Source organism: Archocentrus centrarchus, chromosome 24, assembly GCF_007364275.1.
Source record: "Archocentrus centrarchus isolate MPI-CPG fArcCen1 chromosome 24, fArcCen1, whole genome shotgun sequence".
In the NCBI taxonomy this organism is placed as follows: Eukaryota; Metazoa; Chordata; class Actinopteri; order Cichliformes; family Cichlidae; genus Archocentrus; species Archocentrus centrarchus.
Window position 1 is genome coordinate 8,828,599 of NC_044369.1, and position 13,368 is coordinate 8,841,966.

The 13,368-nt window shown below is 39.4% G+C and overlaps 1 protein-coding gene across 1 annotated transcript; it reads right to left on the reverse strand.

The window, feature by feature from the left end:
* Positions 1–2,521: 2,521 nt before the first annotated feature.
* Positions 2,522–12,432, reverse strand: clu (clusterin). Its single transcript, XM_030721157.1, has 10 exons — positions 12,297–12,432; positions 8,948–9,123; positions 7,831–7,979; positions 7,340–7,510; positions 6,834–7,004; positions 6,493–6,706; positions 5,401–5,541; positions 3,924–4,144; positions 3,386–3,558; positions 2,522–3,103 (listed from the first exon to the last, which is right to left on the reverse strand). Exons 2-10 carry the CDS (start codon positions 9,066–9,068, stop codon positions 3,091–3,093), a joined length of 1,374 nt encoding a protein of 457 aa, XP_030577017.1. The 5' UTR covers positions 9,069–9,123; positions 12,297–12,432; the 3' UTR covers positions 2,522–3,090.
* Between the last annotated feature and the right edge of the window lie 936 nt (positions 12,433–13,368).

Genomic DNA, 13,368 nt, shown 5'->3' on the forward strand with positions numbered 1-13,368 from the left:
ATAAATCCTCTCTGTATAAAGCAGCAGCAGTGCAGTAAAACAGACTAAGGAAGATAAGTGCACTCACTGGCCACTTGGTTATATCTTACTAATACTGGGTTAGCCCCACATAGATTCAACAGGGTGCTAGAAGCATTCCTCAAGATTTTGGTCCATATTAACATGATGGCATCGCATGATGAGAATCTTCTGTTCTACCACCGCTCTACTGGACTGACATCAAGTGACCGTGGAGGTCATTTGAGGTCAGTGAACTCATTGTCATGTTCAAGAACTAGTTTGAGATGATTTGAGCTTTGTGACATGCTGCGTTATCCTGCTCGAAGCAGCTATAAGAAGATGGTACATTGTGGTCACAGAAGGAAGACATGGTCAGCAGCAATACTTAGGCGCAATTGGTACCAAGGAGCCCTAAATGTACCAAGAAAACAGCCTGTACCTTTGATACAATGTCAGGATGGATCTGTGCTTTTAAGTCGTATAAGTTACATTCTGACCATACCATCCAAATGCCCCAGCACGCATGTTTTTCCAATTTTGGTGAGCCTATGCAAATTGCAACCTCAGCTTCTTGTTCTTGGCTAATAGGAGTGGAACCTGGGGCTGCTGTAGCCCATCTGCTTCAAGATTTGGCGTGTTGTGCATTCAGAGATGCTCTTCTGCATATCCTGGTTTTAACAACTAGTTGTTTGAATTATTGTTGCATTCCTATCAGCTCAAAGTAGTCCTGTCATTGAGAACTGCCGCTCATTGGTTATTTTTTCAGACCATCCTCTGTAAACCCTAGAGATGGCTGTGTGGGAAAGTAGATCAGCAGTTTCTGAAATACTCTCACCAGCCATGACACAAACAGCTATGCCACATTCAGTCACATAAATCATCTTTCTTCCCCGTTCTGATGCTTGGTTTGAACTTCAGCAGGTTGTCTCGATCATGTCCACATGCCTAAATGTACTGTGTTGCTGCCATGTGATTGGCTGATGAGATATTTGTGTTAATGAGCACTTGAACAGGCACACCTAATGGTGTGGTTGGTAAGTATATGTCAATATGGTGTATCCATTTTAGGAATACAACTCACCAAGGTGCTTCCCCAAATCTTAAGTCATAGGTTCAGATAGACTTCATAAATAAACAGGCTACATGAAAACAAGTTTTGCTCACTATAATTATTCAAACGGGTAAATTAATGTCCCGTTCTTACAGCTTTCTGTACATTTCCTTAATTAGCTGCAGAAGAACAGTAAAAAGAGGAAACTGCACTAAAATAAGGCCTTACAAAACATGGGGAAATGGAGCACTTTATCAGGTGCATGTGGTTGTTAATGCATTAATCACTAAATAATGTGATGGATACAATTTAGAGGTTAGGCGCTCCAGCTCGTGTTCACATTATACATTTGTGACTTTGACCATGGTATGATTGCTGATGCCAGATGGGCTACTCTGAGCATTTATAAAATTGCCGGTCTCCTGGATTTTCACCTCATAAGCATATAAGACTTTAACTCCACAAGTACTGGAGTTCACTTACTGATTTGACTGGCAGCCTGTTGAGGTAATAAACATCATTTATCTTCTAATCTGTACTTCCAGCAGGACACTGTGCCAAGAAACTCAACTCTTCTGTTTTTATGACCATGTTAGTGGTCTTCAGTGGCCCCTCCCCCAACTGCCAGCAGGGATGTACATCTGACAACTGCTGAAAGTATGTTGATGAAATGTCAATATGGAGCAAATTTATTTTAAATTTATCACACTGAGAGTTGAAGGTGTTAGGAAGAAACAGATTAGTATGGTTATCCAAGACTTTTTGCCTAACGAGAGAAAGATTCCTGGTTTGATTCCTGGAGGAGAGAGAAATCCCTTTGGGACTGCGTCAGGAAGAATATGCCAAATCAAACATGTGGAGCGACCTGTTGTGGTGACCCCTTGTGAACAAAAGAGCTGTTGAAAGCAGCTTTATCCAAATCTTAGTTGAGTTTATATTGGCTTTAGATAAACTGGTCATATCTGGGGATTTTGGGCCCTATCCTTTGTTAGACTTAAAACAAGTTGTGATCACAGCAAGAAAAAAAACATATAGCACCTGACTATAAGACAGAGCTTAGTGCTTATCCCCCTTGGGGTTGCGGAGAAGCTGGAGCCAATCTCTGCTGTCACAGGGTAATAGGAGGGGTATAACCTGGACAGGTTGCAAATCTGTAACATAAAAGAGAGACAGACAACCATTCACACTCTTAGATCCACACCTACAGCTAGTTTAGTATCAGCAATCAACCTGAGAGTAAGTCCACCACAGGAAGTCTGGAGGAAGTTCACTCAGAGGTCCCAGCTGAGCTTCTTGCTAACCACTGCAGCACAAGTTATTAAAAAAAAAAGTCTCCAAAAAGACTTTCTGTTAATTATCTGTTAGATAAAACCTGTTCAACAACTTTGAAAGTTTTACCTGTGCAGCAGTTCTCTGTTTACCAAAGCTATTTATCACCCCTCTAAGAGAAGCACAGAGCACAAGGAGAGAGAAAAGTTTGAGCAAGTTTTTATTCAGTCTCTACGTATTGCTTCATTGCAAGGCTGTTTTACAGAGCGGCAGCCAATAAATCACTTAAACCAACTCAGACAGTATCTGAGCTCTGTAAAAGGGACAATCAGGCAGTTTAAATTACTTCAGTGATCAAGTTTTTTTCAAATTATTGCAACCATTCAAAACTTGGCAGAATCTGTAATGGAAGAAATATTATTTTTAATCTCATGTTTGCTGCTGAATGCAAAAAATAACTTTCCAAATCCAGAAAAATAAAACTGCACAATGCACCCCACCCCCACTCCCATTAAAGATGACCAGTTTGCCAGTTGTGCAAGGCTGTTTGTTGCAGGTACTATACACCAGTGGGGCCTGTTATCTACTAAATATTTTCTCTTACAGCAGGCCTATTGTAACAATATAAACCTCTGAGGTTAAATTGTGCAAAAGCAGGACTTAAAGAGGAACGGTGGGTTAGCTTCAGGGTTTCGGGTGTGTTTGGATGAATCCAGAACATTCTCCAGTCAGCAGACAATGAAGGTTCAGGTGTGAATCCAGCTGCGAGCTTATTTGACCACACTGGGGGAAAATGAGACAGAGAGATGGAGATCAGAATTTACCACCGATGTGTGAATTCTCATCCTATATAATCCAGATACTGTTAACATCACAGAGGGCATCAAATAAAAATAACAGTGCTGGGTTAAGAAAAGGTAAATTAATACTTCTACTGGCTTCATGTTTGGTGTCAGTCTTCTTGTCTAACTCTAAGCAATAAAGTTAATAAGTCCTCTTCCATAAAGTTTTTAAATATTCCCTTAAACGATGATATTCAGCCTGCTGCAGTCCTCTGACACTCACACACTGGTTTCCTTGTAGCGGTCCAGAGCTTCCTGAGCTACCACCTCAGAGAACTTGGGGTCGGTCCAGGGGATTTCGCCCGGCACAGTGAAGTTCATAGATGGTGAGTCAAAGAGCTTCACGCTCACTTTGGTTTCTCCAGGCTCCTTCTCATCTGAGTCCTTGCACATCACCTGCAATACCAGGAGGAGGGGGTTTCAGCTTGTCGGGTTATTCTGCAAGTTACAACTGAAAGAATTATTTAAATGACTGGTGTTAAAAAGAAAAATCATTTCTAGGTCTCTCAGAAGTATAATTTTGCAGAATTTTGGTGCTTTTCTTTGTGTTATAATAGTTGGTGAGAACAAGTCATGGGAAGATACTGGCATTTAGACACCTCATACCAGTTTTTCAGACCTTTCAGATCAAAAAAAAAGAAAAAGAACAGTGTTTGAAAGCATAACTGTATCTAGATAACAAATTGCATCCTTAAAATTGCATTTTTTTTTAAACTGCGATAATTCAGAGCGACAGTGACCTTCACAGTGGTCCTACATACCGCCTGAGTACGGAAGATGCCGTCACTGGTGGTGTTTGCGAGAGAAGACACCCAGCCGAACTGCCTGTTGTACTCGTCCATGATGGTGGAGGTGTTGAACATCTGCTCCTCGAACCTCCTCAGGAGGGCGTTGTACTGCTGGGTGAAACGCTCGGCCAAGGCCAGAGCCTTCTCCAGCTCCTCCTTCAGGGGGCCCTCCAGAGGCTTCTTCCCGGAGCAGTCTGCGTGGGAAACAACATCATGGAGCTCGAGTAAGGTTGGGAAATCACTTAACTGGCTTATCAGGCTTAAATGAATTAGACAAAGGCTGAGCTTTTTTTTTTTTTTTTTTTTTTTTTTTTTTTTTAAATTGTTGTTGTTGTTGTTTTTAGGAAGTAAAGTGGAATTTGTTTGACACGGATGATTCAACCACTAACGCAGTCTCCTAGTTTGACTTTTGTAGCACGTCTCTCTACCTTCTACTATCCAATAAGTTCATTAAAGGCAAAGTAAACGATAAAACACTAGTCTGTGCTTGTTGCAACTGAGGAAAAAGGCAGACTCCTCTGCATTTATAAAAGGATAGAGATACTTTACACAAGATGGGGAACAAGCCATCTTTAAGGCATTAACTCAAAGGTGATGTCAGGTTTCGATTTCAGAACAGTCTACAGATATGCTATAGGTATGTAGACTTGCTGATATTTAGCAGCTGTGACCATGTTTCCCATAGTCATGTTGACTGTTAACATGTTAGCATATAATTAGCCTAAAAGTCATATAGAGAGATGGGAATCTCATATGTCTTGCAGCTATTGTGCAAAATTTTGACCCTGCAGTTAGTGAGTTGCAGAGGGTTGTTGACTTTTCCGCACTATGCGCTTCAGCACTCAGTGACCCCACTCTGTAACTTTACATGGTTTGACACTTTGTGGCTAAGTTTCCGTGGTTCTTAAATTCTTCCACATTGCAGTAATAACACTTACAGCTGACCCTGGAATATCCACGAGGGAAGAAATTTCCCAAAGTGACTTGTTGCAACAGTGTAATCCGATTATAGCAGCACACTCGAATTCAGTGAGTTCTTTAGAATGACCCCTTCTTTCATGAATGTTTGCAAAGGCAGACTTTGTGGGTAGGTGCTTGATTTTATATGCCTGTGGCAGTGTGGCTGAAGACACCTGAATTAGATTAAGATTAAGAGACTCTGTTAATCAATACTTCTGTCCAGAGTAGAGTATTTTAGTTAAAACCACCATAAATAGAGCTTTGATGCTTGCATGGCTAAACAGCACTTTGTTTCACACTGTGCGCGCGCGCGTGTGTGTGTGAAAATATCACTGATTTAAAAATGAGAAACAGGGGAAGACAAAGCTATCTGTTCGATCCCTCTGGATTGTATTTTCCAAGTGTCTAAACTGTAAATAGATTCTAAGTCTGTTGTGTCAGAACCCTGTTTTGTCCTGTCAGTTAACCCTTGAATGAGACACCATCTTACCAATGTGCTGGATTTCTCTGCACTTCTGACACTCATCGCGGAACTTCAAGCAGCCGGCCGAGTTGCGGCGGATCTCTCTGCAGGTCATCCTGCCGTTACCGTAAGGTTTGGTGATGATCACATCCTCATTCATGTTACCATCTGTGTGGATGGCGTAAACACAGAATATGAGTGTTTCAAATGAAAATAAAATCCAGTGGTAACATGTTTCTGCACATGAATGTGAATGTTTCTTGTCCGTATGCCACTGTCACCTCGCTCACCGATCGGTAGAGGAAGGTTATGTTTTCACCCCTGTGGGGTTTTTTTTTTGTTTCTGTCTGTTAGCAATACAACTCAAAAAGGTGGGAACCAAAATTGATGGAACTTCATGGAAATATTCCCTAGGGGCCCAAGATCATATGATTTCATTTTCAAGGTCAAAGGTCAAGTCCACCAAAAATATTTAAATATTTAGTAATGGCCATCTCTCAGCCCTGGCAACCTTTTTAAAATTCACATCTCAGTGAAATTTTCATCTATCGCAATTAAATTTGGTACTCAGGTGTGACCAGTTACTGTTTATAATTTATTGTCTTTTTCAATTTTAAATGAAAATACTCAATAATGCATAGCGAACTACAAACCCTACATATATATAATTCATATGTTGGCAGATTTTTTCTTTTTCATTTGTTTTTTTTTTTTAAGAGGATTGTATTCATGCCAACTGTAATGTTGGCATGAATACAAGTATTAACTATTAATTGAGACCATAAAACTACCAGGAAATTGTTTATTGAGATCAAAGATCAAGTGAGTTGTAGAGTCATTTCTTTAGGCTTTTATAGAGTCTGACTATTTTGCAACCAGACGAGCCCCCCCCCCCCCCCCCCCCCCCTTTGCTGGCCATTAGAACACAATTTAAAGGTCTCCCAAGATCTAGACCTTATGTTTAAATGTATAAAGTCTGTAGTTAGACTTAAAGCTTTCATCACACATCACTTTAATTAAAATGAGTGGTTTGTGCGTTTGCAGCCTTTGTGATTCTGCAGCCGATAACTCTCCAAATACTTTCTGAATAAAAAAATTGCGCCTGGCAGAAAAACGTACCCTCATTGGGAACAGCATCACTGTCCATGTCCATCATGGAGCCCATGGAACTGAAGAAGTTCCTGCTCATTCCCATCATCGGGGTAAACAAGTTCTGGAAGCCGTGGAAAGGATCATGGAACAGAGAGCGGATGCTTCTGCCATGGCGAGTGTACGGTGACAGAAAGTTAGGCAAATAGAAAACAGGAGGGCTGTAGTGCACATGATCAGCCACCTGAAAGCAAGAAATACAGAGACTGAAGTAGGGAGCGTGTTCAAACAGAAGGCTGTGATCAAAGATTTATTCTGCATGCAAACAAGGAAATATGTAAAAGCAAGTCCAGCGTGCAGGTGAACCATACCTTCATACTATCTGTGAATATGCTGTCCACACCGTCGGCCATCTCTGTGTATTTTTCTTCCAGGTTCTTAAACTCTTTGTTCTGCCGTTGCCCTTCCTGCTCCAGGATGTCGATCTTCTCTCCGTTGATCCAGATGGAGAAGGGAGATGTTCTGTTCAGGACCTCCTCCAGCTGCAGATAAAAGTAGTGGGTTTAATTTCAAATCAAACTTAAAATATCTTTGATGTCTTAAAATCTCAGAGGGAGAGAAGAAGCACGAGGAAGGTGAGAGCAAGTGCTGTACTGGAAGTATTAGTGCTTTAGTTTGAATGTGTTTGGTTGTGTTTGCTAACGGCGATCTTCTGGGGCTTGGAATGAAATCTAAAAACTACTATGAAACATATTCTTGTGCATGATATGGAAAGAAATCAGAGCCACTTTGTCCTGAGTGCTCTATAGACATATTGCAGTAAACCAGTTATGAACGATGCAGGATGCAGAGTATTTTATCTTCTTTAGTGACTGACCTGACGCCCCACCAGTCCAGATCCGCTGCTGCAGGTTCGGGAGTAGTATTTAACACACGTGTTCTTCAGACAAGGCTTGCACTCCTCCCACAGAGCCTTCATGGTCTCATTACAAACCTCCTCCTCCTTCTCCAACTTAGCCTCCATCTCCTGAGCTGTACGCATCGCTTCCTATACATTAAAACATGTAAACTTAGTCTCATGCCGTCTTTGGTAACAGTTATTCTGTCCCTTTGTCTTAAATGTGAGATTTGTCCAAGTATTTTCTCTCAGGAAATATGTAACTGCTTATTTGTAGCAGGGACAGATTTATGTGCTTGTACTTGCTACAAAAAAAACTTAAAAAAAACACTCGAGCATTAAAGATTACTTTGCTGTCTGTCGTGGCCAAAAAACAATCACTAGACATCTTCGCTTTCCTCGTGTCCCTACAGCAGTGACACCAAAGGCACTGTTAAAGCATATAGTACGTATCATTAGTGCTACTGTACCTCTTTCTTCTCCATGGTTTTCTCCAGATCATCCAAAAACTTCTGGTGCTCCTGTGAAGATTTCTGCATCACACTCTTCATCTCCTTCACTCCATTAATGGCATTTTCAATTTGTTTTTCCAGATACTTTTCTCCCTGAATGGAAATCTCTGCAAACCACATAAAACATGCCAAAAATGTGAATTTTTATTAAATGCCCTTGAATCAAATATATAATTTTGGCATAGCACTCATTGTCGACCTCTGCTCTCTGCTCCCATGTGAGTCACTTCAAAAGATTTTTCTATTCTGCAAAACCTAAAGCGTCCTGTATTTAGAATAACTGCACAAATTTAACACAAACTAAGACATTTATGATTTATATTTTTAGAAGGAATTTACAATCATTAAATCGAGCTTAAAACCCTGTTTGTCCTCTGCAGACTGCAAATGTCCCAGCTGCAGTGTATTTTAGACCTTTAAAGGACAGACTAACAGACCACAAATGTGCTTATGCAGAGAGAATATCAACTACCCTGTGTCTAGACACTACATAGACCTCCATAACAGTAATGAATGCATATTATAAGCCCTTGGCATTGCACAAATCACCAAAAGATGACAGGCAAGGAGATTTGTCATAAATTAAAAGCCACTAAATGTCCAGGCCTGAATGAGGGCCTTGATTTTTAATACCTTTGTTTGTTTATTCTATATACATTTATTTACATTAACTCTTACTGCTATTTTTATCCTTTGTGCTGCTCTTTGACTCAGCTTTTGCAAATATGCTGGACCAAAATGACGTCATCTTCTATACCTTTAGTGTTATAGCACTAGTGGAAGATTCCTGTTAGTGGAAGACCATGAGAAAGGCTTGTGAAGCTGAAACATGCCCACCAGTGTTATTTTGGATTAAACATGATGAAAACATTTATTATTAATCTAAAGTGCCTTGGAAATTTTTTGTTATTCAGAGCTTTTGCAGCTTAAAAAAGCATTTGTTGCCTTTTAAAGGAACAACTTATCCAAATAAGCTTATAAATAAGTATTATTGCCATTTCTATCATATTATTATCATAGATGAGAGTGTGGAATTATATGAGATCATTCTTTTTATTTCACCGCACAAACTTACGATTAAGATCCTCTTTTGAAGGAGGAGGAAGGAGACAGCTGGCTGAGGCCAGAAGAAGAGCCACCAAGGCCAAAGACTCCTTCGATCCCTTCTTCTTCATCATCATCATCATCATTAGCATCCTCTCTGACTCTTACAGGGCCAGCAGGTAATGATGTGAAAATGATGCAAAAGACCTGGAATATAAATCAAACCGTTTCAGTCCAAACCGTCTCCTGACTCTGTTGAAATGTCAGTGTAGTGACTCTGCATCTTCACCAGAGGGCGATATAAGCTGGAAGAAAAGCAGGCAGGGAGCTACGCAGTAAAAAATGATCATGTTTGCTCAGCAGTTTTCTGCCCTTACTTGGCAAAAGATAAAAATAACCAATCGATAACACTAAATAATTCAAATTCACACTTGATCTTATGCATCCCCAGTTTCAACCATTAAATGATGTTCTGACTTCAGATCAGTGTTTTCCTGCGACACTGACCAATGTGCCTTTCAGAGGCATTATATAATACAACAGTAGGCTCTTTTTCTGTTCACCCGTTTCTTCTTTGACGTGTGCTTGGTCAGGTGCCCGTTTGCCCAACAATGACATATTCAGCAGCGGATGACTGTGGCTTCTGGTTTCTTTTTATTTTACCCTGCTCACACTCACATAAGACAGACAAAGCCAGAGAAACTCATCAGTGGGATGAAGCAGCCTACTCCCCTCTCTGTGCAGCTTTTTCCTAGGCAGTATAAGTAATAATCTCTCTCTGTGCGAGTATAATCTCTGCTGATTATTTCTGCAGTCAGCTATAATCTTTCTTTTTCCTCAAAACTCATGTGGCAGTCTATCTGAGCGTTGCTGATTCTCTGGGTTTTTCTGGAGCCTTCTGGAGCTTAGTCTTTATCAGGGTTTGCTTAGCATTTACTGGTCTGTAATAACCAAAATTACACACTTGTGTCAACCATTAGATAACACACACGCTTACTTGGCAAACTCTGTCCGCTGATGAAGGACACAAAACATAGCAGAAAGCTAAAAAAAAATCTAGTTAGAAGACTTTTTGTACTGATTTTTTTCTTTTTAAATGTGCTTTTAAAATGTAACCCACCACCACTTTGGCAAGTTTGCACAACTTGGCAACACACTGGAAACAGCCCCCACTGCTGCTGTGATTAAACAGGATGCAGCTTTTACAACTGTTAATTTTTTTTTAATAAAGTTCTTTAATTTAGAGTTCTGACCAATCAAAAGGGTTTTGTTTGTTTGTTTTCAAGCTTTTTCAAGTCAGTCTGCGCACAACTAAGTTCAAACTATTTCAGGTGAAACAGAGGATTCGCACAGAGTATAAAAGTATTGTATCTTAGTATCTTTCATATTGTCTGTGAGGATTTGCTCATCTTCTGCAGTGATTTTTGTTTGCAGTCGCTCGCCCACCATCTCCTCCTGTTTCTATGGAAACAAGCAGAGTATAGTATGCATACCAATGTGCGACACCCCAAAAATGTCTAGAACTTTTGCATACACCCCAAAATGATCTGATTATGATTAGCTGGTCACATTACAGATAATCTCAAATCAGCGCTGGTGTGACCTTCCTGGATATTTTTGCAGCCCTTCAAAAATAGCAAAACGCCATCAGCAGTTCCAAATTCAGCAGGACAGGACGTCCACCTGGGAACAAAGAAATGTCCCACTTTCTCCTCCCTATGTGAACTGCAAGCGCCTTTACACACATGGCAAACACGGCGAGGTCATTATCCACATAATACTAAACCTCTTGCTTAATTCTCTGTATTATTGTAGGGTCTTTACCCACAATACAAAGCGCCTTGAGGCGACAGTTTGTTGTGATTTGGCGCTATATAAATAAAATTGAATTGAATTGAATTGAATTACAGCATGCCAGTTAGTGGAAGGTTTGTAAACAGAATGTGTCCAGCCCAGCCTTTTGTAACGGGAACGGGGGAAAAAGATGAGTAAGCCTTGACGTTCAGTGAGGGGACAGAATGAACAATGCTGAAAAGAACAACACAGATGAATTAAACAGGGAAAGTGTGTGGGAGAGGGAGAGAAAGTTAAACAAATAAAAACTATTAACAATGCAGGGGCCGAGCTGCATTATTTGCTGAATAACAGCTGCAGGGAGCCTGGTTACACAACTGAAATACCAACACTCCTCCACTCCAGATGTTCTTCTAGAAATTTCAGCATCAGCTTTAAAATTTTAGACAATCACCATGTATGATCGCACCCTCCGCTCACTCTCCCACGCATCACCTTTGTTTTCTGGAACTATTTATTTATCCATTTATTGCTACAAATATTTTATTTGATCCTCACATCGATTATTGATAAAAGGCGACTTTAAAGCCATTTTGTCCGGAGAAATTAATCTTTAATCTGCAACTTTTTGCATCTTTTTATTTTCAAAAATTGCAACATTTATTCATTGCATTGCATAATTTCTGTGTGTAGTCTATGGTATATCCCTTAGTGTAGTATATAATATTACTTTATTCATTACTTTTATGTCATTGTTACCCTACAAGATATTGCTGCACAACTATTTGCACATTTCACTTATATAGTTTAACATTTTGCAATAATAGAATGCAGTTTTACCTGGGTAAATTCATGTGTTTTTAAAAGATCTTGTTTTGCTTCTATTTTCAAATCAATCCCCCCACTAATGACTTTCCAGGTACTGAAATAAGCAGGAAAAATGGACTAATCTAGATAATCTGGGCTCTATTGGCCATAAATGGGACACTGGCCTCATTATTTAAAGTGTTTGGGGACTTAATTGTCATATGGGCACAGAGGAATCAGGGCTATTTCTAAACCAGAAAATGTGAAATAATAATAAAGCTGTATTGCTGTAATAGTATAAAATTTTAACATCCTGCATATATCTATCATCACAGAGTTATCATTTAGTTGCATGTTTATATTCTTATTTTGCAGCAAGCACTGCGTAAAATGCTTTAGTGTGTTATTAAAGTAAACCACCGCAGGACGTCATCCATCCTAATCCAGTTGTTTTGATCCAGAGATAGAGGTCACGCCCATGAGTAAGCAATTTAAACAACAATCACCTACAGGGAGTATTTTTGCATCATGGAAAATAAGTGCCTGTAGTGAAAATAACAGGACATGCTTTAATTAATAAGTTAGAAGTCTTTTTTTTTTTTTTAACACTCTGACGTTTTATCTGCTAAACCTGCAAAATGCAAACGAGTGCTGCTCTATTCTGTTCAAATGTATTGCAGCCTGTATAAAACTGTAACCACCGCAGTCTGCCCGTATAAAAAGATCAGATTTCCTGAGAGCATCACCGACCTGCAAAAACCATAGCCCCTCTGACTCACCTCTGTTTGTTTCCTGAGACTCCAGCACGTCTGAAGCTGCTCCAGACTCGCTGACGCTCTTATTTATACCGGCGGATAACGGGGACGGTGCAGATATGTGATTCACTGACCAAACATGCTGCCGCTATATCCACGCTCACACAAGCGCCACGGTGTGAAAACCAACTTCTCGTGGTACCCTTCAAAATAAGCGTTTTCAAGAGACAAAACGAAAGAAAAATTTTCCACTGTGTCAATTTAGGAAATACAGTTCAGTCATTTTACTTGCCTGTCGTATATTTTAGGCAGTATAGATACGCTTATTAAATATGTTTTCATTTCATATTTATGTAAAAAAAAATGAACATATAAAGTAACCAGATTAGTTTTAGCATATTTACCAAAATTATACCATTTGGAGGTTAATATAAGAATAAGCAAAAAAATAATAAAATAAATTTCTACAAATATATTGACCTTCATATAATATGGATCTATAATCTATATAAATTTAAATATTATTAAAAATATTAATGTTAGACTCTGTGACTGTTAACTGGTTATACAAGCCTAGAATGTATGGCGCTGAATGCAAACATAATGAGGTTAAAAAATATGTATTTCATTATGTAGAGTTTTTAAATTTATTTTATTTTTTGTAGTAGTAAAAAACCATCTGTAAGACGTAAAGAAATCTTGTTCCTGGTAAGATAGTCTTCAGTGAATATTTGATTATTGAATTGTGTGTTAATTTGTTCGCCAAATCTATATTAATTAATTAGATTTCTTCCTCCATGCTTCTTCCAGCTCCCAAGCAAATCGGACTTTTATTTTGAAATAAAAATGAATTTTCCTGTCTCCGCGGCGTTCAGCAGCTCACGAATCGACACTTACGAGAACGGAAGACTTTTCCAGACGTTTTTTGTAATTTATTGGCAGCGCTCGGAGGTGGTGAGCAGACACACAAACACTGGACTCATCCTGACAGTGACTCAACATTTAAAACGTTTTTTTTTTTTCGCCACTTTACCAAACCGTACTGGAAAAACACTGTTTCATAACAACCAACAATGTACTATTTGTAATAAACTAC

What these genes read in the sequence shown, in the direction of transcription:
- clu (XM_030721157.1), bottom strand. Translation starts at nt 9,068, where the DNA reads ATGCTAATGATGATGATGATGATGAAGAAGAAGGGATCGAAGGAGTCT. An exon ending in TTCAAAAGAGGATCTTAATC is followed by an intron (nt 7,980 to 8,947) that starts GTAAGTTTGTGC and finishes TGTGGTTTGCAG; the next exon opens with AGATTTCCATTCAGGGAGAA. An exon ending in CAGAGAAATCCAGCACATTG is followed by an intron (nt 4,145 to 5,400) that starts GTAAGATGGTGT and finishes TTTCCCACGCAG; the next exon opens with ACTGCTCCGGGAAGAAGCCT.